This window comes from Dreissena polymorpha, chromosome 2, assembly GCF_020536995.1.
Source record: "Dreissena polymorpha isolate Duluth1 chromosome 2, UMN_Dpol_1.0, whole genome shotgun sequence".
NCBI lineage: Eukaryota > Metazoa > Mollusca > Bivalvia > Myida > Dreissenidae > Dreissena > Dreissena polymorpha.
In genome coordinates, this window is record NC_068356.1 from 108,524,064 (window position 1) to 108,550,730 (window position 26,667).

Below are 26,667 nucleotides of genomic sequence, written 5' to 3' on the forward strand. Positions count from 1 at the left end.
TGGTGTTTTTTTCAGGATCCAGTTTAAAGTTGCATTGAGAATATTGAGATTCTTACCGTTCATGATGCAACTAGAGCTTTGTCACAGACGTCCTCACATGCCGCATGGACACAGAATATTTTGCATGTTGTCTTCATAAAACAGCGGACACAATGCACAATGTTTAAAACGCACAAAGTGACCCCGTGACTTAGTTTTTGACCCGGCATTGCCCATGTTTGAACTTTACCTACACATCATCTAGATACATCTTCTATCCAAGTGTGGTGAAGCTCGGATGGAAACTACTTGAATAAGAGAGCGGACACCATGCTGAATGCTTAAAATGCACGAAGTGGCCCCGTGACATAGTTTTTGACCCGGCATGACCCATATTGGAACTTGACCTAGAAATCATCTAGATACAACATCTGACCAAGTTTGGTGAAGATCGGATGAAAACAACTTGAATTAGAGAGCGGACACTTAATACAGACAGACCGACCGACAGACAAACTCACTCCTATATACCCCCTAAACTTCGTTTGTGGGGGTAAAATAATCTAAACCATCAGCATCAATTAGTTTGGTTACCTTGGTTACCTTTTAACAGATTGTATAGAGTTTTGATGGTCTAGATTTTTTTAAAGATGTTTTTTAAGTCCGTTTCCTATGGAGTGTCACAACCGGATGTATGCACTGTGTTCCTGCATGTTTACACAATTAAAGCCAACAATTGATCCATACATAATGGCGGCTAGTTTACGTACAAATTTCATTGCAAATTCTCACAAATATTGACCTCATTGACCTGATTTGCTCAAAATGCATTCCCCAGATAAGAATGCATGTGTGCTGGTACAAAACCATTTAGTGCACAATAACTCAAAGCAAAGTAAAGTAATTTAGTGAAAACATTTGACATATTTTATGAATATATAATTGGCACAGTAACCGCACTGTTATTCACGATAATGAAGTTCACTTGTGTATAATTTTTGTGCGTTATTGATATTCGAGGTTCAATTACCTTTATGCCTCATTTTGAAAAAAATATGTATGTCTGGCCGTAGGTGTGACTATGTCTGGCCGTTGGTGTGACATTTCCCACTTCAGCAATAACTTTGCCATATATATTGATGGAGTTTGAAATAACTTAGCACAAATTTTAACCATCATAAGACGACTCATGGTATATGGCATATGTCTGCCCTACTCAAAGTTCAAGGTCACACATCAAGGTCAACCCACATTTTGCCAAAAAACTACTTGAAAATACCAGCCATATCTTTTCCATATATTGATTTTTTTTTAAATAACTCGACACAAATGCAATCCATCAAGAAGTGTTCAATACTTGTATCCCAACCTCAAAAGTCAAGGTCACACTTAAATTGTTCAAAGATCACATTTGAACATAAAACAGCTTATTTGGACTGTACATTGTCATTCGTCATGCTATTTCAAGATTAGTTACTACATTTGACAACCAACAGAAGATGGAGTTTTCTGTGTACTACCATCTCCCTACCTCCATTGTCAAGGTCATGTGTTTAATTTGGCCATAAAGCAGCTTGAAAATTCCTGTATTAGCCTTAACTTTGCCATATATTGAGGGTTAAAAAAAAATGCACAAATGATATTTATCATAACACGTCTCGCGTGTTACACTTGTCTTTCTTTCTGAAAGGTCAAGGTAATTCTTCAAAGATAAAATTTGGCCATAAAACTGGAAAGTATTTTTATAATTCATTTTCAGAGAACTACCTGTAATGACAACCATCAGGACATGGCATTGTGTTACTATAAAACAGCTTGTTCAGGTTGTGACTTTTACATTCATCATTCAATTTAAAGACAACAAATGACTACCATGATAGCCTGTATCCCCTGTCTCATTAACTCAAAGTCAAGGTCACAGAAGTCAAAAGTAAAATTTTGTTGTTGATTTAACAGTGTTATGTGACAAAAGTGGAATGTGTGGGCATTGACACATGTCTTGCTAATTGAGGTCTATTCTAGTGTTTTCTTACTAACTTCATGCCTTCTTTAATGTCAAGTATTTAACAATTGGTGTCCATTAACTCAGATAAGCGCTTAAGGGCCATCATCGCCCTTTGTCAATATCTGTGGTAAGTAAAGATATATAGTGTATTTGCTCATAAACATTTACCTCAATTTTCTAAGTAGAACAAGAGGGGCATTATTCTGCTAAATTGCAGGTTAGAGTTATTGAACTTGGGCCGTAACCTTACGTCATGATCCGAACAAGTGTCAAGTTTTTTAATTAAATACCTGTAGTAGAAACAGTGATGTGGAGATGTTGCAAATGTGCCTTAACCAGAGCATTACGCAGAAGAAGACACGAACAAATGGTTTAGTGGTATAACTTTAACTATTAGAATTAAAACAAGCGCCACAATGAAACTGATTTTTCTCTAACCTAGACAATTGTAATGAACTGATAGATCAAGACTTGTATTCAAAGAACGGACCAAAATACAAATATGCTTCCCATCCTCATGCAGTTAAAGGATATTAATTATTTATCGTATAAACATTAGAAATGTTTTCCCTAAATGGAGGATGAGGAATATAATTTGTTTCACAAACTGACTGCAATTTTTATTTTGTGTCAAAGTCCAACGTACGGGAATTGAGGCTCACACATAACAATGAAAGGAGCATATGAAACAAATGCTATTAAATGTTAGTGCATTTTATTTATAAAAATACATTTTAAGTTGGCACATGTAACAAATAAAATTTAAAAAAGACAACTAGTACCGTGTATGCCTTATGTGGGATGCCACTTAAAGGCAGATTTAAACAGAGGGCTTAAACATAGACTTAAACAGACTAATAAACATTAGACTGAAAATTAACAAGCAACCTTGGACTGAATACTAAAAAGTACACTTAGATTGAAAACTTTAGATGTAGTTTAGGTTGATGACCAGGCAGAAGATTGTAGGCAAAATATATCATACCACTATATCGACCCCTGCCCGATATCAAGGTGTCTGGCGTAATTTGTTATATCACATCAAAAGGGTTGATATCAGTCCATGTTAGGAGGTAGCTGATATTACACAGAATCAACTTAAAAATGGCCCACTGTTCTTAAAATTCCTTATAGTGGAATTTTAATAAGTGAAACACCTTGACAGAAAAAACGGGATCAAAATGTTCATGGAGACATAAGGCATCCTTCAGCTGGAAATAACTAGATTGTCTTTAATGAGATAAGTCAGCATATAATTTAACAAAATCACAGTGGTCAGCAACTAATGGCACACCACACACAAACAGTGTCGTCCGACCCGGACTGAAAACACACGCACAGAAATATCACGCTGTGTCCATCCTTTCCCCTGTATCTGATTCTTGCTGACTTCTCAGCTTGGCACAATGTTCCTTGATTTCTGAAATGAGAACAATGTTTTGCTGTAACACAAATTCATATACTGGAACTAGATGAGCCTCACTGTGCAGACTGCACTGGCTGATCAGGGACCACACTTTCCTCTTTTATGGAACATTTTGTTTAAAGGAAACTTCTTAGTGTAAACCAAGGTAAGATGGAAAGTGTAGTCCCTGATTAGCCTGTGCAGACTGCACAGGCTAATTTGGGATGACACTTTTAGCACATGCATTCAGCCCCATTTTCCAACAGGGCAGCTTAAATATGCTACATTCTAGGTACATTCTCATACTTCTCATAGCTGGGACCAATAACCCCAACACCACATCCCAATATGTGGAAAGTTGCAATAAACATGTTTAAGAAATTTTAAGTTGTAAAAAGGCATATCTTTATAATTTAAAGTAAATTTTAAAATAGGAAAACATATATTAGGATTAATGCATGCTATTTTGCAGTTGTATATTTGACAAGTGCGGCAGTATTTTATCTGATAGCATCCATGGCATGTCAAGTTTATCACCCTAAACATCAATGCAGATGGGTGCAATCAGGATAATCTTACAGTAGGCTTAATGTGATCCATTATTTGATTGGCACAATAAGTATATTATGCAGTCTACTGTTAAACACAGAAACCAGAATCACAGATGCATACTTACTACTTATGATCTGTACAAAGACTTTGGTTGCTGGAGAGTCAGGTACCTCCGTCAGATACGACTTCCCTTCATCACAACATTTACCTGCAAACCCAAACAATGGCTTTTAATAGCTGCACATCACAATTTGGCTGTATCTTACATTATTGTGCAAATAACATTACTTTGTGACACATACTGTAAAGGCTTTTTTTTTGCTTTGAACAAATAGCACTTCACAAAACAGACAACTATTTACACCAATCCTAAAACTAGTGAGGTTGTTACCCTAACCAATCCTTGGATCTAAAGGGTATGTTACTCTAACCAATCCTATCATCTAAGTGGTATGTCACACTATTCAATCCTAGGATCCAAGGGGTATGTCAAACTAACCAATCCTATGATCTAAGGGGTATGTCAAACTAACCAATCCTAGGATCTAAGGGATATGCCACACTTACTAATCCTAGGATCCAAGGGGTATGTCACACTAACAAATCCTAGCTTCTAAGGGGTATGTCAAACTAGCCAATCCTATGATCTAGGGGAAATGTCACACCAACCAACCCTATGATCTAAGGGGTATGTCACACCAACCAATCATATGATCTAAGGGTATGTCACTCCAACCAACCCTATGATATAAGGGCTGTGTCACACTTACCAATCCTATGGTCTAAGGGGTATGTCACACTAACCAATCCTTGGATCTAAGGGAAATGTTACACTAACCAATCCAAGGATATAAGGAGTATGTCTCACTAACAAATCCTATGATCCAAGGGAAATGTCACACTAACCAACCCCAGGATCTAAGGGGTATGCCTCACTAACAAATCCTAGGATATACAGGAAATGTAACACAAACCAATCCTTGGATCTAACGGGTATGTCACACTAACCAACCCCAGGATCTAAGGGAATGTAACACTAACCAATCCTAGGATCTAAGGGGTATGTCACACTTACCAATCCTATGATCTAAGGGGTATGTCACACTAACCAATCCTAGGATCTAAGGGGTAGGTCACACTAGCCAATCCTAGGATCTAAGGGGTATGTCACACTAGCCAATCCTAGGATCTAAGGGGTATATCACACTAGCCAATCCTATGATCTAAGGGGTATGTCTCACTAGCCAATCCTAGGATCTAAAGGGTATGTCACACTAGCCAATCCTAGGATCTAAGGGGTATGTCACACTAGCCATTCCTAGGATCTAAGGGTATGTCACACTAACCAATCCTAAGATCTAAGGGGTATGTCACACTAACTAATCCTAGGATCTAAGGGGTATGTCACACTAGCCAATCCTAGGATCTAAGGGGTATGTCCCACTAGCCAATCCTATGATCTAAGGGGTATGTCACACTTGCCAATCTTAGGGTCTAAGGGGTATGTCACACTAGCTAATCCTAGGATCTAAGGGGTATGTCACACTAGCCAATCCTAGGATCTAAGGGGTATGCCACTCTAACCAATCCTTTGATCTACGGCAAATATCACACTAACCGATTCTAGGATCTTAGGGTATATCAGACTTACCAATCCTAGGATCTAAGGGTATATCTCACTAATCACTCCTTGGATCTAAGGGTATATCACACTAACCAATCCAAGGATCTAGGGGTATATAACACTAACCAATGCTAGGATTTAAGAGGTACGTCACACTTACCAATCCTAGGATCTAAGGGGTATGTCAGACTAACCAATCCTTGGATTTAAGGGGTATGTCATACTAACTAATCCTAGGATCTTAGGCATATAACACACTAACCAATCCTTGGATCTAAGGTGTATGCCACCCCAACCGGATCAGTGATCTAAGGGGTATGTCACACTTACCAGTACTAAGATTGAAGGAGCATGTCACACTAATATATTGTAGGATCTAAGAGGTATGTCACACAAACCAGCTCTGGGATCCAATAGGTATGTCACACTTACAAGTACCAGGATCTAAGGTGTATGTCACACTAATATATTGTAGGTTCTAAGAGGTATGTTACACTAACTGATTCCAGACTATATGGTGTATGTCACACTAACCAATTCTAGGACCTAAGAACACTTACCAAATCTTGGATCTAAGGGGTATCCTCGGTTGTAAAGATTATGTATAACTCACCAATCCTTGGATCAAGTGGCAGCTTGCCCAGCAGGGGTATGTTTGTATCCTGAGAAAGCTTCTCTCCCCCACCAGTTGTTGGAGGAAAGATCTGTGATTCAGTCTGAAATCACAACTATTTTTGTCCAATTTTAAAAGTATTTAAGAGATTCCAAAACAGTAAGCTAATTTTCTCACACTCACATTGGTTGCCTGTAGGCAAGATATTCCTATAAATCCGGCATGTGCCACATTGAATGTTGTATGTAAACTGACAATCTATAACGGCAAACGTTATGTGCTTATTATGAAATATCAGCATATGTTAACTCATTAATTGATAAAATGTTAAGTTCAGCTAAATCATATAATGGGTCACTTATATGTTCAAGTTTCATTGTGAGTAATAAAGTGACATCATGAAATACCATGCCCATGCGATCAATTGAGTACCTTGCATTTCGGACACACGAACCCGCTCATGTTTTCCACGATGCCAATCAGGGGCAGCCCAACTTTACGGCAGAAGCTGATCTCCTTACGTACATCCAGAAGGGATATCTCCTACAAACAAACAACTATAGCCGTTAACATGGAATCACATACTTTTGACAGACTGCAAATAAATCAGCAAATACAAGCAATATTTAAAAGGAACAAAAGGCTTGTAATAAGTGTTTTTACAAAAAATCATGTTGATCACATTAGAGTGTGTTAAAATACTCAGTGTCTGAAGAACTGTTGTTTGCATAATCATATATACATGGGCTGAACCGGTTATTCAATGAATTATTCAAGATAACAAATTATATAGTGTTGTTGTTTATCAATATATTTTGTAACTTGCAGACTGTTCAGGTTTTATGCAGTTTGCTGCTCATCAGTATCCTAGAATTGGAGTTGAAGTCTTTAAACTTGAATCTAGTAAGAAAGGTCTTTAATTTAAAATGATATACTAAGGGACTACACATGCGTCATAATGCTTATATAAGCGGTAAAAGGTTAAAAGGACATTTTTCTGAGTTTAACAATGAGTGACAGACTATTGTCCCTGATTCAGTGGCAGACTCTACCTGCGGAGTAGTGATGATCACAGCCCCATCCACGTTAGCCTCACTGAGGTACTGCACCACCGACAGGTGCTCGTCCGAGGTGCCTGGGGGCGTGTCTATCACCAGATAGTCCACCTCACCCCAGTCCACGTCTCTGAGGAACTGCTTGATCAGACCTGACAGGAACAGATATGTGCAAAGTAAACCTGTGTCCCATTACGGACATATCCTTGTCATAGTCATTTTTAGTTTTAAAGCCGTACAAGAGGCCCTGAAGGCCCAAGGTTGCTCACCTGACACATGTTTAATTAACCAGTAATTTGCACATTTAAAACAAGATATGTGTTTGTCAGAAACACTATGTCCCCTTCTGCGCTGCTTTGAAGCTATATATTTGACCTTTGACCTTGAAGGATGACCTTGACCTTTCACCACTCAAAATGTGCAGCTCCATGAGATACACATGCATGCCAAATATGAAGTTGCTATCTTCAATATTGCAAAAGTTATGGCAAAATGTTAAAGTTTGGGCAAACACACAAACCAACCAACCAACCAACAGACAGGGCAAAAACAATATGTCCCCCACTATAGTTGTGGGGGACATAAAAATGTCTTAGTGTGATGTTTTTATTCGGTATGAAACAGGCTTTATAAGGTCTGAGAAGTATAAGAACACATTTAAGCTAGTTTCTATAAACATATAACACAAAAATTAACCCCTAGAGGAGGAGGGGCAAATTCAACCACCCCTTCTGGAAGCCATGTTTTTTAATGAATCAAGGCCTTTTTCAAACTCAGCTGTGATAATTTTATTATTACAACAAATGTTTTCACAAAGTTTCATGAAGATTGGACTATAACTGTTAATAGAGTTTGAACAACCTTTTTCTTTGATTGGACCTAATGACCTAATTTTTGACTTTCTGAGACCCAGATAGTATTGGGACAATTCTTCTGACAAAGTTTCAAGAAGATTGGACAATGCATGATGGACAAAAGGCTATCATTAAAGTTCACAATAAGCTCTGTGAGCTAAAATAACAAGAAAAATACCTTAGTTTAAAAAAAAAAAGTTTTACACAAATATTAGCATTTCAAGTTACCATCTGACTACTAGCATATTATTCCAATATTTGTTGATATCCCTACCAAAAACACAAATTATGTTATGCACAACTACTTCTTTAAAATAGTGGGCGATGTTTCATGTACATCAAACAGGGTGAGATAATACAAAATGAAGAAATTATTCTGATGACAAGAACAGAGATTATCACATTGCCTTGACGTTAACCTGGTAACTTGCCCAAAGCTGGCTAGGCAAGCTTGAATGTGTCAGAAACCAGAGGCTGAGTGAGATTGAATAGATTTGTTAGGTAAAACCCATCCAGTGTTCATGGGGAATAGTTATTTGAATTCACCGCATTGAAACTAAGGACTCGCTCTTATGAACAGCATACCACCTCCTAATGGTCATATTTGTCTGCAGTCATTTCAAAATCAGCCCATTAACCATTTGCATGCTGGGAAATTTGTCGTCTGCTAAAATGTCGTCTGCTGAATTTCTAAAATAAGCATTTTCTTTGATTTTTTTCAAAGAATACTATCAGAATAGCAGACAGTTTGGACCCTGATGAGACACCACATTCTGTGGCATCTCATCTGGATCCAAACTGTTTGCAAAGGCCTTCAAAATTCGGTTCCAGCACTGAAAGAGTTAATAACATTTGGAGATTCCAATATTAAAAGATTTAAGAAGTTTCAATAAATATTTACCATTTTTCTTCGGCCCCCTCCATATCACAGCATCATCGGGACTGGACAGCAGAAATCCAACTGACATCACAGCAAGATTGTCAGTGACATACTGAAATTTAGTGGACAGAAAAAACCTCAGAAAGATTATCCGACACATACCGGTACTGAAAGAGACAGCAACAAGAGCTGTCTCCATAGGATGACATATGCCCCTGAAAAACGCTTTGATAGAAGTCATGAGCATTCGAAACCTAAACGCAGATTTCGAAACCTAAATGCGGACCCTAAGTTCAAGGTCAAGGTCACAGGAGTCAAAATTTGTGTGCGTATGGAAAGGCCTTGTCCATATACACATGCATACCAATTATGAAGGTTACACCTGAAGCAACATAGAAGTTATGAGCATTTTTCGAAACCTAAATGCAAAGTGTGACAGAAAGACAGATGGACAGACAGACGGACAGTGCTATCATTATATGTCCTCCTTTGGAGGCATAACAATTTAAAACTACAAGACTGTTTATAATGTACACATTGCATTCTCTTTTATTGTATATGTGTGTAAATAACTAAATATGTTTTTTGTTTATTTTGAGAAAATTAATAATTTAAAATGAAATTTATGTAAAGATCTTGTATATATTTCTAACTGATGTGAAAGTGTTTATGATCTATATAATCAATGAACACTTTAAAAAAAGTTTAGAACCATCATCTGTTCTAACTCTCTTCGAGTGGTTTTGTACATTAATATAATGATTTTGTTCTGTTTTACTGTGTTTTTATGCACAAAAGTGAGACGTTGATAAACTATTCAGTCTGTCTTTCTACAGAATAAACATATTATTAACTTCATGTATTAATTCAGAACATGGAATTTATTTATGTATAAACAAAACATTACAAAACAATACACATTTGAGAACAGCATTCAATTTGAAAGTGTTTACTGTTTCTTATTTATTTCTTAAACAAATCCATGGGCATTAACCCTAAAAAAGCTGATCAGAATTTGCTATGTAAACTCCCTTGTTCATAAATTGAATTCTTTGAACACTTTCCAAATATTTCAATTAATTAATCCATAATCTATCTATTAATACAGGTCAAAGTTCTACCATAGAAATATGATAGGGATTAGTTGTGTTAATATGGTATAAAGCTGATAAAAAGCCTTAACTGGAGGTATTTTTTAATATTACCATGAACACATGACAGCTGTAAATTGAAGTAGAGAAAAGCATATGCTTAAAATGTGCATATTGAGATACTCTGCAGAATTATCTATTGCTATCAGCCAATATTTCCTATTTTCATGGTCTACCATAAATGAAATTAATATAATACTGATGTTATTTGGCTGCAAAAGTTAAGTAAAGTAAAGTAAAGTCATGTCTAAAACTAAAATCTATCAAATGATGTTCCAACTCATGTGTACAAAACTGAAAACATTTATAAAGGTCATCATACACTAAAATGTTTAATATTTTCCTTACAGTACTTTATAAATCTATCATAAAATTTAACAGTGTTTTCATCTTAAATCTCTGGTGATATACCCCTTTACACCTTTAACTGAGATATATAATGTTTAAAATTTATCTTGTTCAGGGGATACATAAAGTGTTTATATAATTTTAATAAAATTTTAGCATAAATAAATTAAAACTCATATATTCAGTAATTATTAACATGATCTACATTAACCAACAATTTAAATAGATACTGGAAAAACACTAAACAAACTATGCAAATTTACTCAACCGTTGTATGGCATAATGTGATAAGGCAATATTACAATTGCGGTATCAACTTACATGTAATAGTCTGAAACCAACAGATTATTTTACCTGTGTAATTGAAAACTTAACAGTGCGATCAATAACCACATTTAATTTCATTTGCCATGTACAATTAAAACCTAACTTGGATTCATGGCATTGGAATTTTCATTAGAGGACAATGTTAAGCACAAAGAGAAAATCCATTTAACTTTTACATGATTTATATATGTTCAAAGCGGATACAAAAGATTTCAACACTAAAGCCAGCCATTGTTATAAATTATTTAACGGTGAAGTATATTGTTACTGAAAAATGAAGAATTAGGAACTCCAACTTCACTTTCTATTGAATATTGAACTAGTCGCCATCAAAATATTGAACAAACCTTCAGTTCATAAAGAATTCATAGACTTTGATTAGAAAGGCTTTATCATGTCCATCAGGAGCAATCAATCATTAAGCTGCTGTGTTTATGGGTTTCATTAAGTATTCAGCTTCTTCCAACTCTTGATGTAAAATGTGTGTTAATGTAAACAGATAGATTAAAGATCATGCCATGAAAATATATGAGTCGCGTTCTGAGAAAACAACGCATGATGCATGTGCATAAAGTGTCCTCCAAGATTAGCCTGTGCAGTTCCCAAAATTGGATTTTTGCTAAGAAGAGACTTCATTTAAACGAAAAATGTCATAAAAGCGGAAAGTGTCGTTCCTGATTAGCCTGTGCAGACTGCACAGGCTAATCTGGGACGACACTACGCACATGCTTTAAACCCCATTTTAACAGAACAAGACTTATATAATGACACAGATGGGTGAATATTGCTATCAAACAGAATACTGTTATCTTGCAATAATTAAAATGCAGCTCATCCATATTAAAGGCACTATTTTTTTGCAAAGCAAAATCTAAATCTTGCAATTCTTTATTTTCTTGTATACACATAAAGGCCAGACACACAGAGTTTCTTACTCATACAAAGATTATATGACATTGTTTGTGCAATGCTTCATAATGTGGCTTACGCAATTGACTATAATGAAGGTCATTAAATATTTAAATAAATGACAAAAGACGCAGCCAGATGCAGACATTCCTCAAATACAGGAATTTAATTATTTTAACAAATAATATTTTAAGTAAAATAATAACTTAGTTAAAACCTATTTATTTTAGCTTGATTGCATTGCAAGCCTAAGATTTCTTGTAGCACTCTAAAGTCCGTTTCTTTGGTAGAACCAGTACTTTGTGTCTTTGAGGTGATCTAAAGAACGTTCCTACAGTGGGGATCGAACCGATGACCTCTTGTTCGCTTGGCTGACACCATATCCACAACATCATGGCAACATTAAAATAGTTCCTTCATGACATGCTTACAAATAAAAGTATTGACACTAATTTTATGTTATGAAAATTACTTTTTTTAAACTTTCTGCTTACTGAAAAATTAGTTTAAACAGTTGTTAATTTATGTCTTGTTAACCCTTTACCACTTAGATACGTATTTTGACGCATTTGTGGTCCCTTAGAAAGTTATATTTAATTGAAGACCTTTCTTACTAGATTCAAGTTTTAAAGGCTTCACTTCCAACCCTTAGATACTGATGAACAGCAAATTCTTGCAAAAGCCATTTTCACTTTGCTTCTTATGGGGGAAAGGGTTGAAAGTCAAAATACCTTTAATTTGAATTTAACCTGTAAAGTTACCTGCAAAATGTATCAGTGGCCATCGTAGCTGCAAAGTGAAGGCAGAAGTGACTTAACCTATTGCCAATGTTAGGGAGAAGATTAATGACAACAAGACTATTGCCAAGCAATATAATTATGTCCCCTACCGGCCCCACCATTGTCAGAATATTTTTTTTTTAAATATATTTGTTGCCATAACAACCAGAATTTTTTATGTAGATACAAAATGAAATGACTTGCATAATGTCCATATTGCCATCTATCCATGTTTCAAGTTTCATTAAAAAATATGAAGAACTTTTAAAGTTATCGCAGGATCCAGGAAAATGTGACAGACAGACTCACAGACAGACAGACACACAGAGCAAAAACCATAAGTCCCCTCCAGTGCAACCGGTAGGGGACAAATAAACAACAGATGGTGGCCGTAAACCCTGTACATATTAGCCATTCTATCATTAAGTCAATCAATCACCAGTAGTTATAACCCTTATCACTGGGGAACATTGTGCCATTGGACATACAATTAATTTACAGAATCACTAACAACTACAATCCACATCCTGGGATTGCCCACAAAAACAAAAACACCGCTATGGACCATCCTTTGGTCTGCCATGACATAAACAATAACTTCTCACTGGGCACTAAAGTGATCAAAACTGGAGACACAAACACTTACCACTGGGGACCATCCAGATCCACTGTTATGGACCTGAAATCAAACTATATCATGTTTTGTTGCATACAGAGAATGTGAATATATTTATAAGAATTTACATGTGAATTAAAGTTGAATGTTTTTAGGGTTAGATGGATTAATTTATATTATAGACAAATTTACAAATTTGTATTCTATATGCCATTTATGACTATAATTTGTTTATTAAAAGCTATATTTATCAGTCTTCTTTGAATTTTGGCCATCAAGTGATGTTTCTTTAGTTACATAAATAAATATTAGCCTAAATATTATCTTTATAAGGTTTTTAACTTATAATCTTACCACACAACATTTATGAAGAAGGATATTTACTGTCCAGCCATTATTATTCATCAAACATTATTTGACTAAATTGATGAGCTTATTAACTTAATTGAATATTTTACAAAATGTGTTTTTCAAATTTTTATTTTTATGAAAAAACAACTGTCTTTAATACAGAGTAAAGTGTGTCATACCTGTTCTCCTTCTACTCCAAAAATCCTCGGCATTGATGGGCCACATATATCCACATCTAGAACTGCTACCTGGAACATTTGATAAAATATCAAATCAACAAGATGCTGGTATGTGTGTGTGTGTGTGGGGGGGGGGGGGGCTATAAAAAAAAACACAGAAACAAGATATGTGTTTGTCAGAAACACTATGTCCCCTACTGCGCCGCTTTGATTGATTTTTTTTATCATTTGGCAGGTACAGATAATTATCTCCCTTTAAAGCCTATTACTTCCCTTGGATTTGTTTTTTTTTTACCTTTGACCTTGAAGGATGACCTTGACCTTTCACCACTCACAATGTGCAGCTCCATGAGATACACATGCATGCCAAATATGAATATGCTATCTTCAATATTGCAAAAATTATGGCAAATGTTAAAGTTGGAGCAAACAAACCAACCAACCAACAGACAGGGAAAAAACAATATGTCCCCTCTATAGTGGTGGGGGACATAAAAAACACACACCAATATCAACATGGGATTAACTGGGATATGACACATTAAATAAAAAAGTGACATGTTTTTTTGTTTGATTCCAATGTGTTTTTACATAAAAATTATAAAAAATGTGTCTTCAAGACTTGCCCCTAACCACACATTGAATCAAACAACAATCAATGAGGGTTCACAAGGTATTCATTTTCTCAAGGTCAGATTTCTTTCTCTATATTGAAACTTCATATTTTTCAATTTAATATCACTTGCTATTTTGTCCATCTGTCCCTTTGACAATAATTAAATAAATATTAAATGATGTACTATATCATTTACCAATCAATATTCAATAATGCGCATCAAAGCCTGTGCTATTTGACCAAGAACTGTCACTGTGGTGCATTAAATACCAGGGTTTTTAATCTGATTTTGGGGAAAGGGCCTGGCATTTTTTTAGGGGAAAAAAACGCACGAAAGCTGGATTTTGGGGAAAAATAAGGAAAGTCTTTAATAATCAATATAATATATTTTACTGTTTTTAAAACAAATTCAAGGCAACATATAATTTAATTATGCAATATTTTTCTATTTTCTACACTGGATCAGGTTAACTCAAATAAATCAAGGTTTAAAAAAAATCATTGATTTGGGAAAATTCTCTGTAACAGGGGGAAAATACGTCTAAAAATCCCTGAATACCCATCGCTTTCTGCTTTGTGAGACTTCATTTTCAGTTCAGTATTATGTACTTGTTTCTCAACAATGCAGACTTCCTACCTAACCTTAGCCTTGCATGATACCTCATGTTGTACTCAAGATATGCCCTCTACATAATTTTAGCATGAAAATTAACAAAGGCCTTTCTGAAATTATGAAAACAAGAGTTATGGCCCCTGCACATTGCGCTTCCCATCATTGAGATCTGTTATCTACTAAGTTTGCATAATGTGCCCCCATCAAATTGAAGAAAGAGTTATTGTTATTGTGAATTACACATCCATCAATGAGACCTTTACACCTATACAGATTCAAGTAAATTTCTCTTATAGTTTTTAAGACATGCCCTGAAAAAAACAAAGGCTGTTTGTAAAACATGCATGCCCCCCATATGGGCTGTCAGTTGTAGTGGCAGCCATTGCATTTTTTTTGTCACTGTGACCTTGACCTTTGACCTAGTGACCTGAAAATCAATAGGGGTCATCTGCCAGTCATGATCAATGTACGTATGAAGTTTCATGATCCTAGGCCTAATAATTCTTGAGTTATCATCAGGAAACCATTTAACTGTTTTGAGTCACTGTGACCTTGACCTTTGACCTAGTGACCTGAAAATTAAAAGTGGTCATCTGCCAGTCATTATCAATGTACCTATGAAGTTTCATGATCCTAGGTGTAAGCGTTCTTGAGTTATCATCCGGAAACCATTTTACCATTTCGAGTCACTGTGACCTTGACCTTTGACCTAGTGACCTGAAAATCAATAGGGGTCATCTGCCAGTCATGATCAATGTTCCTATGAAGTTTCATAATCCTAGGCGTAAGCATTCATGAGTTATCATCCGGAAACCATTTTACTGTTTCGAGTCACTGTGACCTTGACCTTTGACCTAGTGACCTAAAAATCAATAGGGGTCATCTGCCAGTCATGATCAATGTTCCTATGAAGTTTCATGATCCTAGGCATAAGCATTCTTGAGTTTTCATCCGGAAACCATTTTACTTTTTCGAGTCACTGTGACCTTGACCTTTGACCTAGTGATCTGAAAATCAATAGGGGTCATCTGCCAGTCATGATCAATGTACCTATGAAGTTTCATGATCCTAGGCGTAAGCATTCTTGAGTTATCATCCGGAAACCATTTTACTATTTCGAGTCACTGTGACCTTGACCTTTGACCTACTGACCTGAAAATCAATAGGGGTCATCTGCCAGTCATGATCAATGTACCTATGAAGTTTCATGATCCTAGGCCTAAGCATTCTTGAGTTATCATCCGGATACCATTTTACTATTTCGAGTCACTTTGACCTTGACCTTTGACCTAGTGGCCTGAAAATCAATAGGGGTCATCTGACAGTCATGATCAATGTACCTATGAAGTTTCATGATCCTAGGCCTAAGCGTTCTTGAGTTATCATCCGGAAACCATCTGGTGGACGGAAAGACGGACCGACATGAGCAAAACAATATACCCCCTCTTCTTCGAAGGGGGGCATAATAAAATTGAACAAGAGATGTGTTCGTCAGAAACACAATGCCCCCTATTGCGCCGCTTTGAATTTAAAAAATAAATAATTGACCTTTGACCTTGAAGGATGACCTTGACCTTGAACTTCCACCACTCAAAACGTGCAGCTTCATGAGAACGCCGCTTTGATTTGATTTTTTTTTACCTTTGACCTTAAAGGATGATCTTGACCTTGAACTTCCACCACTCAAAATGTGCAGCTTCATGAGAACGCCACTTTGAATTTTTTATTATTATTTTTTTGACCTTTGACCTTGAAGGATGACCTTGACCTTGACCTTCCACCGCTCAAAATGACCAGCTTCATGAGATACACATGCATGCCAAATATCAAATTGCTATCTTCAATATTGAAAAAGTTATGGCCAATGTTAAAGTTTTCGGATGGACGGACGCCATATATTTTACATTTGACCTTGAAGGATTACCTTGAATTTCACCTTTCACCACTCAAAATGTTCAGCTCCATGAGATACACATGCATGTCAAAAAATCAAGTTGCTATTTTCAATAGTGAAAAAGTTATGGCCAATGTTTAAGTTTTTGGATGGACGGACAGACGCCATATATTAGATATTTGACCTTGAAGGATGACCTTGACCTTTCACCACTCAAAATGTGCAGCCCCGTGAGATGCACATGCATGCCAAATATCAAGTTGCTATCTTCAATATTGAAAAAGTTATGGCCATTAAAGTTTTCGGACGGACGGACAGACTGACACACTGATGGACAGTTCAACTGCTACATGCCACCCTACCGGGGGCATTAAAATGATTTAAGGACAATCACCCTTAAAACATGGAAGCAAGAGTTAAAGTTCCTGAGAACAGCAGGATCCCATAGACATTTGTTACTTTTGTAAAGTTGATACCAAATGGTAATAACTCTAAAAATACGTGAGTTGTGATTCCTGTGCACAGCATACCCACTTAATGAGATCAACCTACCTATGAAGATTCAAGTTGATACCTCTTAACCCATGTATGCCTAGTGGACTCTCCCATCCTTCTAAATTGGATCAATTTATTTCCAAAATTAGGGATGTCTAGTATATTTATTTCTATATTTAGAATATTTCTTACAGAAATTCCCTTAAGCAAACAGCGCAGACCCTGGGTCTATGCTGTTTGCCAAGGCCTTTTTTCTAGACGCTAGGCGAAAATGGGTTAACAGTTCTAAATATGCCCTGGACAAACTTTCAGTACAAAAATGCACAAAAGGCAATAACTATCAAAGCGCTGAAGGCACTGAATTTGTACGCTATTGCATAATCTTAGACGCAACTCAGTTTTCAAAATTATGTTATAGCTTTTTGTATCGCAAGTTTGAAATGAACACAACCCATTCAAATTTATAAAGAGTGTGTCTTAAAGCACAAGGCGATATGTGGGTGCACTGTTTATCCTCATACAATCATGCATTTATGTTATTGAGATAACTTAGACAAAATAACAACAATATGTATTTTTTTGGCAATTGGTTGCTGCACTAGCAACCATCTTTAGAATTTTGGTTGCCTTGCTAAAGAATAACAAGCCTAGAATCATGTACATGTTGTGTTATGTGTATCTAATGCTTAATTTATTTTCTTTAAATAATTGAGCAACAATTTTGCCGACATGACAGACTTTTAATGCATCATGTCTTGTTGTGAGCCGGAATTGAATAATTTCTTAGGCCTAATTGATCCACAGTCGCCAATTTGTATTCTATTTTAATTGGATTGAGTTGTTTCAAGCTTTGAAAAAGCTAGTTGCCCTGGTTTTTAGCCCAACTCGAGGCACTTGACATTGCAGACGACAGACATAATTTTGCGCTGTTTCTTAAAGCACGGGTTTTACATTGCATACATGTATAGTGAATGTTTATTATCATGTGGATGTAAAAAAGGGGTGTCAATCAGTTCTATAAATATACATGATGAAATATACATGCACTGGAATTAAATTGGCACCGCATCAAATTGTTAACGAGTATTGTTTGTCATAACTTACTCGCAGTGCTTTCAACAGGATTTTTTTAGACGCCCCGAGGCCGTCATCAGTGGAGGGGGAGGGGGTAGGGAGATGAGACCCCTCTGTATGTTATTTATGACGTTATGTTGGTCCGTTATGACTCTTTAAGAAAAAAGCTATAAAGTCATGGATAACGACATTTATTTCATTGCTGAACACTTTTTCTCACGCAGAGATTCGCATAGTCCCAACTCGATCGATTCCCCAATGCATCCGTATCAGCACAACTCGTATTAATTACTGCATACTCACTTCTTTTCCAATCGCTTTTCATTGACAGATTATCCCGTATATTCCATTTTTAATAGTAAATTAAAGAATTTCATAATAAACAATCGCCTTTTTTCTTAAGTAGGAAATGAATTTTGGCATATGTGACTATTAAAAGATGTGATGAAATAATGTCCAATCGAGACAGGGTTTTGCAACTGAACACACGTATGTCGCCTGACTTGCTGTGCAATAAATACACCCACTTTTCACGTGACGTTGTACATGTCTGTATAGTTTTCGAGCGCTTTTTACTGAGACAAAGACACAGCAGAAATACACGAAGCGCTTTTTATTTGAAGCTAGAATTTGTTTATGTTGCGTTAACATTAAAATTCAGAAGCGTGTTTCGGATTACAAATTTATTTATGCCAATTTGAGTATTCAACAAAACATTTAAGTGGTATGTAATGAATTCAACTTTAATTTGTTAAGATTCTTTACGAGTCGAATAAATGATTTATCTGTATTTTGCATACAATGCACAATGTCCACGAGAGGAGCAAATGTGGGATAAATTTCTTGTTCAGAAAAATTCCAGATTTCAGGGGTGGATTCGAACTAGGGACCTCTCTATCTCTAAGCCAGCGTTCTACCACTATTCCCACTCATTCTTCGTCTGCATAATTTTACTGTAGATAGTGCAAGCCTACGAGTGCTGTCCCTCATGCAAAGCGTGCGCTCTCATTGGCCAATATCTATTGTATACAACCACGCTCCGCCCAGCGTAGCTAAGGCAAACTGACTTGCAAAACTCAACTACATTATTTGTACGCTATCGCGTCCAAATAAAATTTTGAGTTGCAATTGTTACTGTTCTGCTTAGTCTACATGTACGCTACCTTCAAACAAAATTTCAGCACAGGGCTCCATCATAACCTTAAAACCTCATGTCCAGTGAGAAAAGTGGCCTAAAATTTCACTTGTCCTTACCAAAAAGTTACTTTACCTGACCTTAAAACGTAACTTACTATACACTGTAAGTTGTCAACAATTTTACATCATAAATGGTCATAGCATCACTAGAAGATTGTCTCTTTATGTTTTCAATAAATCTTTCAGTATAATTAACACAAACCAATGATGTTAAATTACTGTAAGTGTAAACAAACAATTTACTCAATTATATATCACAATTATGTTACAAGTGCTAAAATAGGAGCATTAATAATAAAGCAGCAAATTATTGAGCATATTAATTATTTATTTATATTTATTTGAAGTTTCTTGAACAGTGGAATGAGTGTCAACAGTTAACAATTTATACAACAAACAAGAGATGTGTTTGTCAGAAACAAAATGCCCCCTACTGCGCCGCTTTGAAGCCATATATTTGACCTTTGACCTTGAAGGATGACCTTGACCTTTCACCACTCAAAATGTGCAGCTCCATGAGATACACATGCATGCCAAATATCAAGTTGCTATCTTTAATATTGCAAAAATTATAGGGAAATGTTAAAGTTTTCGGACAGACCGACAGACAGACGGACAGTTCAACTGCTATATGCCACCCTACCGGGGGCATAAAAATCTGATGTAGTAAATAAATCACATGCGAGAATGACCTTATCAAAAAGAAAATATAAGGGTATAAAGGAACTTATGGAAACAGTGCTGTGCATTGAACTAAGCGTTTATATCCCATGTTAACAATAAGTTATAGCGCGTTTGTATCCCCGTACTTTGTGCTTTTAAGTTGAAATGTCAACATCAAGTTTTGTTTGTAAATTTCAGACAATTTACTGAGTTCTTATTAGCTATTTTCTAGCTAGTTAATTGGTTATCACTTTGCCTGATGGACTAGTATATAATTGTTGTACAGAACAATATCAATGTCAAATCTCATAGATAACAATTGTTGCAAGAAAAACAAGGCTATTGTCAAGCAATATGGTCCCTACCGGCTCCACCATTGTCAGAAATTCCACCATTTTCAGATTATTTTTTTTGTTGCCATAGCAACCACAATTTTTGATGTAGGAACAAAATGAAATGGCGTGCATAATGTCAATATTGCCATCTATCCATGTTGTAAGTTTCATGAAAAAATATTAAGAACTTTTAAAGTTATTGCAGGATCCAGAAAAGTGTGACAGAGAGACTGACAGACTGACAGACAGACAGACAGAGCGCAAACCATAAGTCCCCTCCAGTGATACCGGTAGGGGACAATTAAACCTGTAATTTTTAAGTATGAAAGGTGCATAATTCTGCTATCCAAGAAAGAACTATGGAACTTTGCAGATGTCCTCAGAAAATGACCCAAAACACATGTGTTTAGTTTCAAGGAAAAATCTGCATTAGAAACAGCAATATATGGAGATGTTTTCATTAAACAAAGCTTTACGCTGACAGTGGTTGAGTAGGATAGCTTGGACTATTAATTTTGGTGAAAAGTCTTTCTATTATACAGTTATTGTTGTTAGTCTTTGAATTATATTTACTTGATTAAGATCTAGTATGTTGACTTTTCTTTTAAGTAATCATACATTCTAGTTTAGAAAATAATTCTAGACCACTGTGAAGGTCAACCAGACGTGGGGATGCTGACATCAACACCTACAGTGAAGAGAGATCTGGTGTCAGATATTAATTCCCGTAAACAAAAAACAGAAATTAAGTGTAAATCTTCATTGTTAAATTGTTAAATCAATGCACTAATAGGGAAATAGGTTAAGGAATAGTAATTTAAGTTCTGGCTAGATATTACTGATTCGGGCTGGTGAAATATCTAAGGTGGAAGCCTGTTCTTGCTAATACCAAACAATGATTAATGCTAAGACTGAGGTTCCATGTTGAATTTGTTCATTAAAACGTTTGAAGATTTCTCAAAGATCAATTACATCAAATTTGCCCAAGACAATTTACAAAAGATTTCAGATACTGTTGTCTCTATAAAAGCCTCATATATTTTAAGTCTCTGTTAGCCCGATTACCTGAATATTCTTCTGGCAGGTTTATCTTCAGTGGGTCATGATAGTTCAGTATTTATGAATGATTAATTATTCAGCAGGTTTCATTAGTCCATGATTGGGAATTCGATTTGGGAATACTGATGAAAGAGATACACTTCCTCTCTTGAGGATATAAATAAATACAACACCATGGGAACCTGAAAAACAACATGAATTGTTAACTTCAGATATACATTATAATTCAAAACTTAATATTAGCTATTGATGAAGCCAAGCGTGGTCGTCACAAAAAGCGAGGACTGAGAGCTATCAAATAAAATATTTAAGATCCATCCCAAAATCAATAATAGTAATTCAATACCCATTGCACCTTTCATTACTGAAACACACAAATCCTACCCAAACATTTATATTGCAGTAATCTCAAATCAATATATATCAACTAAATGGCTTTTTGCTGTCGTATTTATATGAACAATACTAGTACAATATAGAGCATATTTCTTTTTTTTCCATACAATTGTTAACGTAATAAATGTGACAATGTCAATGTTAATGTCAATATCAATGTTAATTACTGTGGTAAATATATCTAACAAATATGTGAAATAATGCCCATTTTCACAATATAATAAAATTAATACTGACAAGAACGCAACAAATTTCTCAACTGTAATATATTTAAATTGGACGGATACATTAATACTCTAATCAAACTATTTGACAAGTAAAGCAATATTGCAACAAATCAAATCAAACTCAATAATTAGAAAATCTTTTATTCAATCAGACCCACTGATAAGAGTGTATTTATCCTCAGCTGTAACCATAGTTGGTTATCAAAAAGAAACCTCACAACAGTGAAAACGTGATAAGACTGCTACTCAAGAAAGCCAAGAATTTAACAGTAAACCATAACAAATTCAAGAACAGATTTTCTCAATATTTCAGACTTAAAATGATGTTCAAAGGAAATTGTTGTTACAAACAATGTTACTGTAATAGAGGAACTGTTATGATTAAGATGACAATCGTTATATGCAGATTTGAGTTAAAATAAACAACAACATTGAATTAACATGAACATAATTTTTTATATTCGATTTAATTATATTTGCATTAATTTTGACTTGAGTCCTTAATAAAACGTTAAATTCATTTAAAAACAACACATATTTATTTGCATACTTTTCATAACTGTCATGGAAAATAAAATCTTTGTTTGCAACAAACAAAGCACATGCATAAATATTAAAATAATTACCATCCTGCTCTTAATATTAAATATATTCATACACAAAAATAACAATTTTCTTTGTGCAAATATCAACTACATGCAGACAATCACTTTTTTATTATCATGCTTCTATATCAACTAACAGTGTCTACCTGCACCAAAATAAATGGTAATATTTTTAACAATGAAACACTCACTGGAATAAAAGTGAATAAAAGTGTGCCAGCAAAAACAAATCTGCCATTTTTACAATGCAGATCATCAAAATCTCACTTGAACCTTACTGATAGACAGTTTACATCCACCCCCTTGTCTATGATCACTTCCCTTAAATGAAAGATTTCTGTATAGGCATGATTATAATGATCTCCTATTGATGCAAGTGGAATTTCAATTTGTTTTCACTGTGCATTGATTTCCTGTGCACAGACATCTTTCTAACAAGAGCACTGCATAGCGGGTGCCAACGCTGGGCTGCGGTTGCAGTTTCGAATAAAATGAAAGCATGTCAGAAGATTTAATTTTTTTAGAGGTCAGTGACCTTGACCTTTGACCTATTGACCCAAAAATGGGTGTGGCGTGTAGAACTCATCAAGGTAGAGCTACATATGAAGTTTCAAAGTTTTAGGTGGAACCACTTTGATTTTAGAGCCAATGTAAAGGTTTTAGCATGACGCCAGATGACAAGCTGTCTATGACAATACCTCGGGTTTTCTCCGAAAACAGCCGAGCTAATAATATGGTTAAACATTTAAATTCAACACAAAATTATGTATAAATGGCTCTATTGAATGATAATGATCCCTAAAGGTTCACAGTTAAGAGAAGATTGGAATAAAATATCATTACATCTGAAACACCTTTTTTCTTGAGGATTCTCCTACCTATGACAACTACATTACAATATGATACATAAAATACACAATATAATTATGCTGCCTTTACATGTATAATTATTAATGATATCTTCTCATATGTGATTTCCGTTTGATACATCTAGGCAAATAAAAGTTATTTCATGGTGAGTTTGGTGTTAAATAACATCATCATGATTGTGTAAGTTCTGGAATGAAATATTATTGAACACTAATAAAATGTATGATTTACTGACAGGTGTACAAGTCTTTATTTTTGACAACTTATCTGATCATTTATGTAAACAACACAGAAACACATAGGTCATCTGGTTGTAATTCAATTCATATTAATTAATATTTGATAAACATTTGCAATTGCAGTTGTTTGTGTTTAAAAGAAAAATGAGAAGCATTTATTACTATTTACAACAGGTTTTTTAAACGCATATTTTCAGCTTTTTAGGTTTGTCAATAATGCCATTCTTCCATATGTGGAGAGCGTGCCCTATGACCTTGAGTATAACTGTAGTAATATTGACCTTGTGTATTAAATGTTGACATTTAGTTATTATTTGACATTATTTTATAAATTTTCACTGTGTTTCAGGGTTAATTTGTCTGTTAATAACATGCGTCTCTCATGTGACGTCACACTTTATGAGTCAATCTTTTACAAGCATACAGGAGACGATCACTTCATTTTCAATGAATTACAATAAAATAAGGACAGCATATTTATATTTAGATATAATAACTTAATGCCAATAAATAAAAATAAAGACTTATGAATGATGTACGGAATTTGCTAAAACTACATAAAATAATACTTAAAATAACACAATGTAACTTATAATCGTAAAACAATTAGAAGAAAAGTTTCATATTTTTTGTACGTGAGTTTTAGAAAGATAAATTAATGCGCTCAATTGTTTTGAATCATGGAAGAAAAATAATAAACAATAACAGGGAAAAGAACAGGTAACACGATTTAGATGAATCAGGTGTTTTCAAATCTTATTAGTCTCTTTACTCAAGCCAGCCAGACACAATACTGTTACAACATTAACTGTAATATACCATTGCACATTTAAAGCTACCACACAAGTCCCACCGACAGATTTAAAAGGACTTAAATCTGCTATAGCCTTATCAACTTTTGTATACCTACCCAATGTACACTTCATACATACGCGGCCGTAAACTATAGCAGACGACTCTTTCAAAACGGAACCACTAAATGAACAATCGCTGTGCATTGTGGGTACTTGAACTACTGGTCGTTGTCATAACCACTAACAGTGTGTTGATAGGGGGAACAGCTAAGGACTAGAGCATTATTGCTAAGTCTTACCCTTCTTTAGTGCTTTTTCAGACATTTTGGTAAGTTTTTATTGATTTTTCTTATTATTTATTAAATGCTTTCTTAGCCTGAAGTGCAAACAGACTGTTATTATTAACTTTCGTCACTGTTTAATGAAGTTTAAATAACTGGTAGCCTGTTGTAGGGTATGTTTGCAGGCTCAGTTCCAATGACTAGTAGAGCTCAAACGGGTATGAAAACCACCAAAACTTAGAAATAGGACAGTGACTGTTATCTTTCACTCCACAAATGGTGAATGCTTTAAGCTGGTAAAAGCCCTATCATTGATCAACTTTAATCATTAAAACTGTGAAAATGTCTGAAGGGTTTTAGTGTTGTTACATCATGGGTAGGGAGCATTGCAAAGCCAAAAGTAAACATAGTATTACAGACCTGAGTGGAAGATTGATCACAAAATCATTGCATCCGCTAAACATTTCCATATCAGTTACACTATTTGCACAATCAACCTTTTGTATGAAAATGGACAGTCCATGGATCAAGGGTTGACATGAAACTTTTGTATCTCATGATGCAGCTACAGTAGTTCCACACTCAAACTTGAAATGTTCTACTGGTCAGTTTGATCGCAATAGTACCTGGTGAAGTATGCAAATATGGAGAATGCCAGAAGCAAATATTGAAGTAAATTGCTTGATATTTGTTGACAATATATAATATAATGAAACGGAGTGACTCTAGTAAGGCTTTAATTATCTTTGTATCAAATGGTTACCATTAAGCCATTAGCCTGAACTATTTAAATATTGAACTTACATGTATCATAGCACATCACCATTTTAATTTTAAATAGACAGGGTAAAAACTATTGTTAAATGGCAGTTCTGAAAGACAGAACAGATGCATAAAACAAGAATATGAGCCATGCTCTGTGAAAAGGGGGTTTAATGCATGTGCGTAAAGTGGCGTCCCAGATTAGCCTGTGAAGTATGCACAGGCTAATCTGGGAGGACACTTTACGCACATGTATGCATTATACCCCCTTTTAACAGAGTTCAGTCCATATGAAATATTTAATGACAATCAGATAAGCAGTGAAGCAACATCTTCACAATCATTGATGAAATTTGTTTCCCTTAGAAATCAAACAAAATGTGCTTCAACTGACATTGAAAGAACCAAATCTATCTTAGTTTGTTAAATCACCACTAAAGTGGTAGAAACAGGCACAAACATGATATACTGTGTTCCATTTTGATGATTGAATGTGACCTATATTGCAATTTGTGTCAATTAGTTAAGTAACAATAACAGCCATGACATCAGATAAACAGTTGCACTTGAAAGTTGTTTAACATGCAATAAATCATGGTTTGTTGATTGTATGTGTGGTTATTGCAAGTGCTCTTAGATCTAAAAGTTATTATTTTGCCAAAAAATAAAAATAAGGCATCTTTTTCATATTCTCTCAAAAAAAATTCAAAAATGGTTTGTTCTTTTAATAGATAGGAAAAGACTTAGAGAAGTCATAACAATGGTCCATTTATAATTTGTCTTCAATTAGATTTTTGTTTAAGAAAAAAATGTAATTCCATAAAACAACGTATTGGTGTTGTGTGGTTGTCAAGCCAATTATTACCACAATAGGCCAATACCATTGTTTAAACTCTTTCAGTGCTGCAACCGAATTTTTA

General features: G+C 35.2%; 2 protein-coding genes across 2 annotated transcripts in view; one reads left to right on the top strand and one right to left on the bottom strand.

The window, feature by feature from the left end:
* Window positions 1-2,682: 2,682 nt before the first annotated feature.
* The window catches only part of LOC127868451 (cytosolic Fe-S cluster assembly factor nubp1-B-like), a 31,137-nt gene continuing 7,152 nt past the window's right edge, over window positions 2,683-26,667 (bottom strand). The window contains exons 4-11 of the mRNA XM_052410244.1: window positions 13,628-13,696; window positions 13,128-13,160; window positions 8,989-9,079; window positions 7,231-7,385; window positions 6,611-6,721; window positions 6,179-6,281; window positions 4,066-4,149; window positions 2,683-3,404 (exon numbers count right to left, since the gene is read on the bottom strand). Coding sequence (XP_052266204.1) covers window positions 3,331-3,404; window positions 4,066-4,149; window positions 6,179-6,281; window positions 6,611-6,721; window positions 7,231-7,385; window positions 8,989-9,079; window positions 13,128-13,160; window positions 13,628-13,696 — 720 coding nt within the window. The 3' untranslated portion in view covers window positions 2,683-3,330. The remainder of the gene's footprint in view (window positions 3,405-4,065; window positions 4,150-6,178; window positions 6,282-6,610; window positions 6,722-7,230; window positions 7,386-8,988; window positions 9,080-13,127; window positions 13,161-13,627; window positions 13,697-26,667) is intronic.
* LOC127868448 (tektin-3-like) overlaps window positions 24,869-26,667 on the top strand; it is a 35,338-nt gene continuing 33,539 nt past the window's right edge. Inside the window, exon 1 of the mRNA XM_052410238.1 lies at window positions 24,869-25,032. The gene's annotated coding sequence lies outside the window, so the exon portion shown is untranslated. The remainder of the gene's footprint in view (window positions 25,033-26,667) is intronic.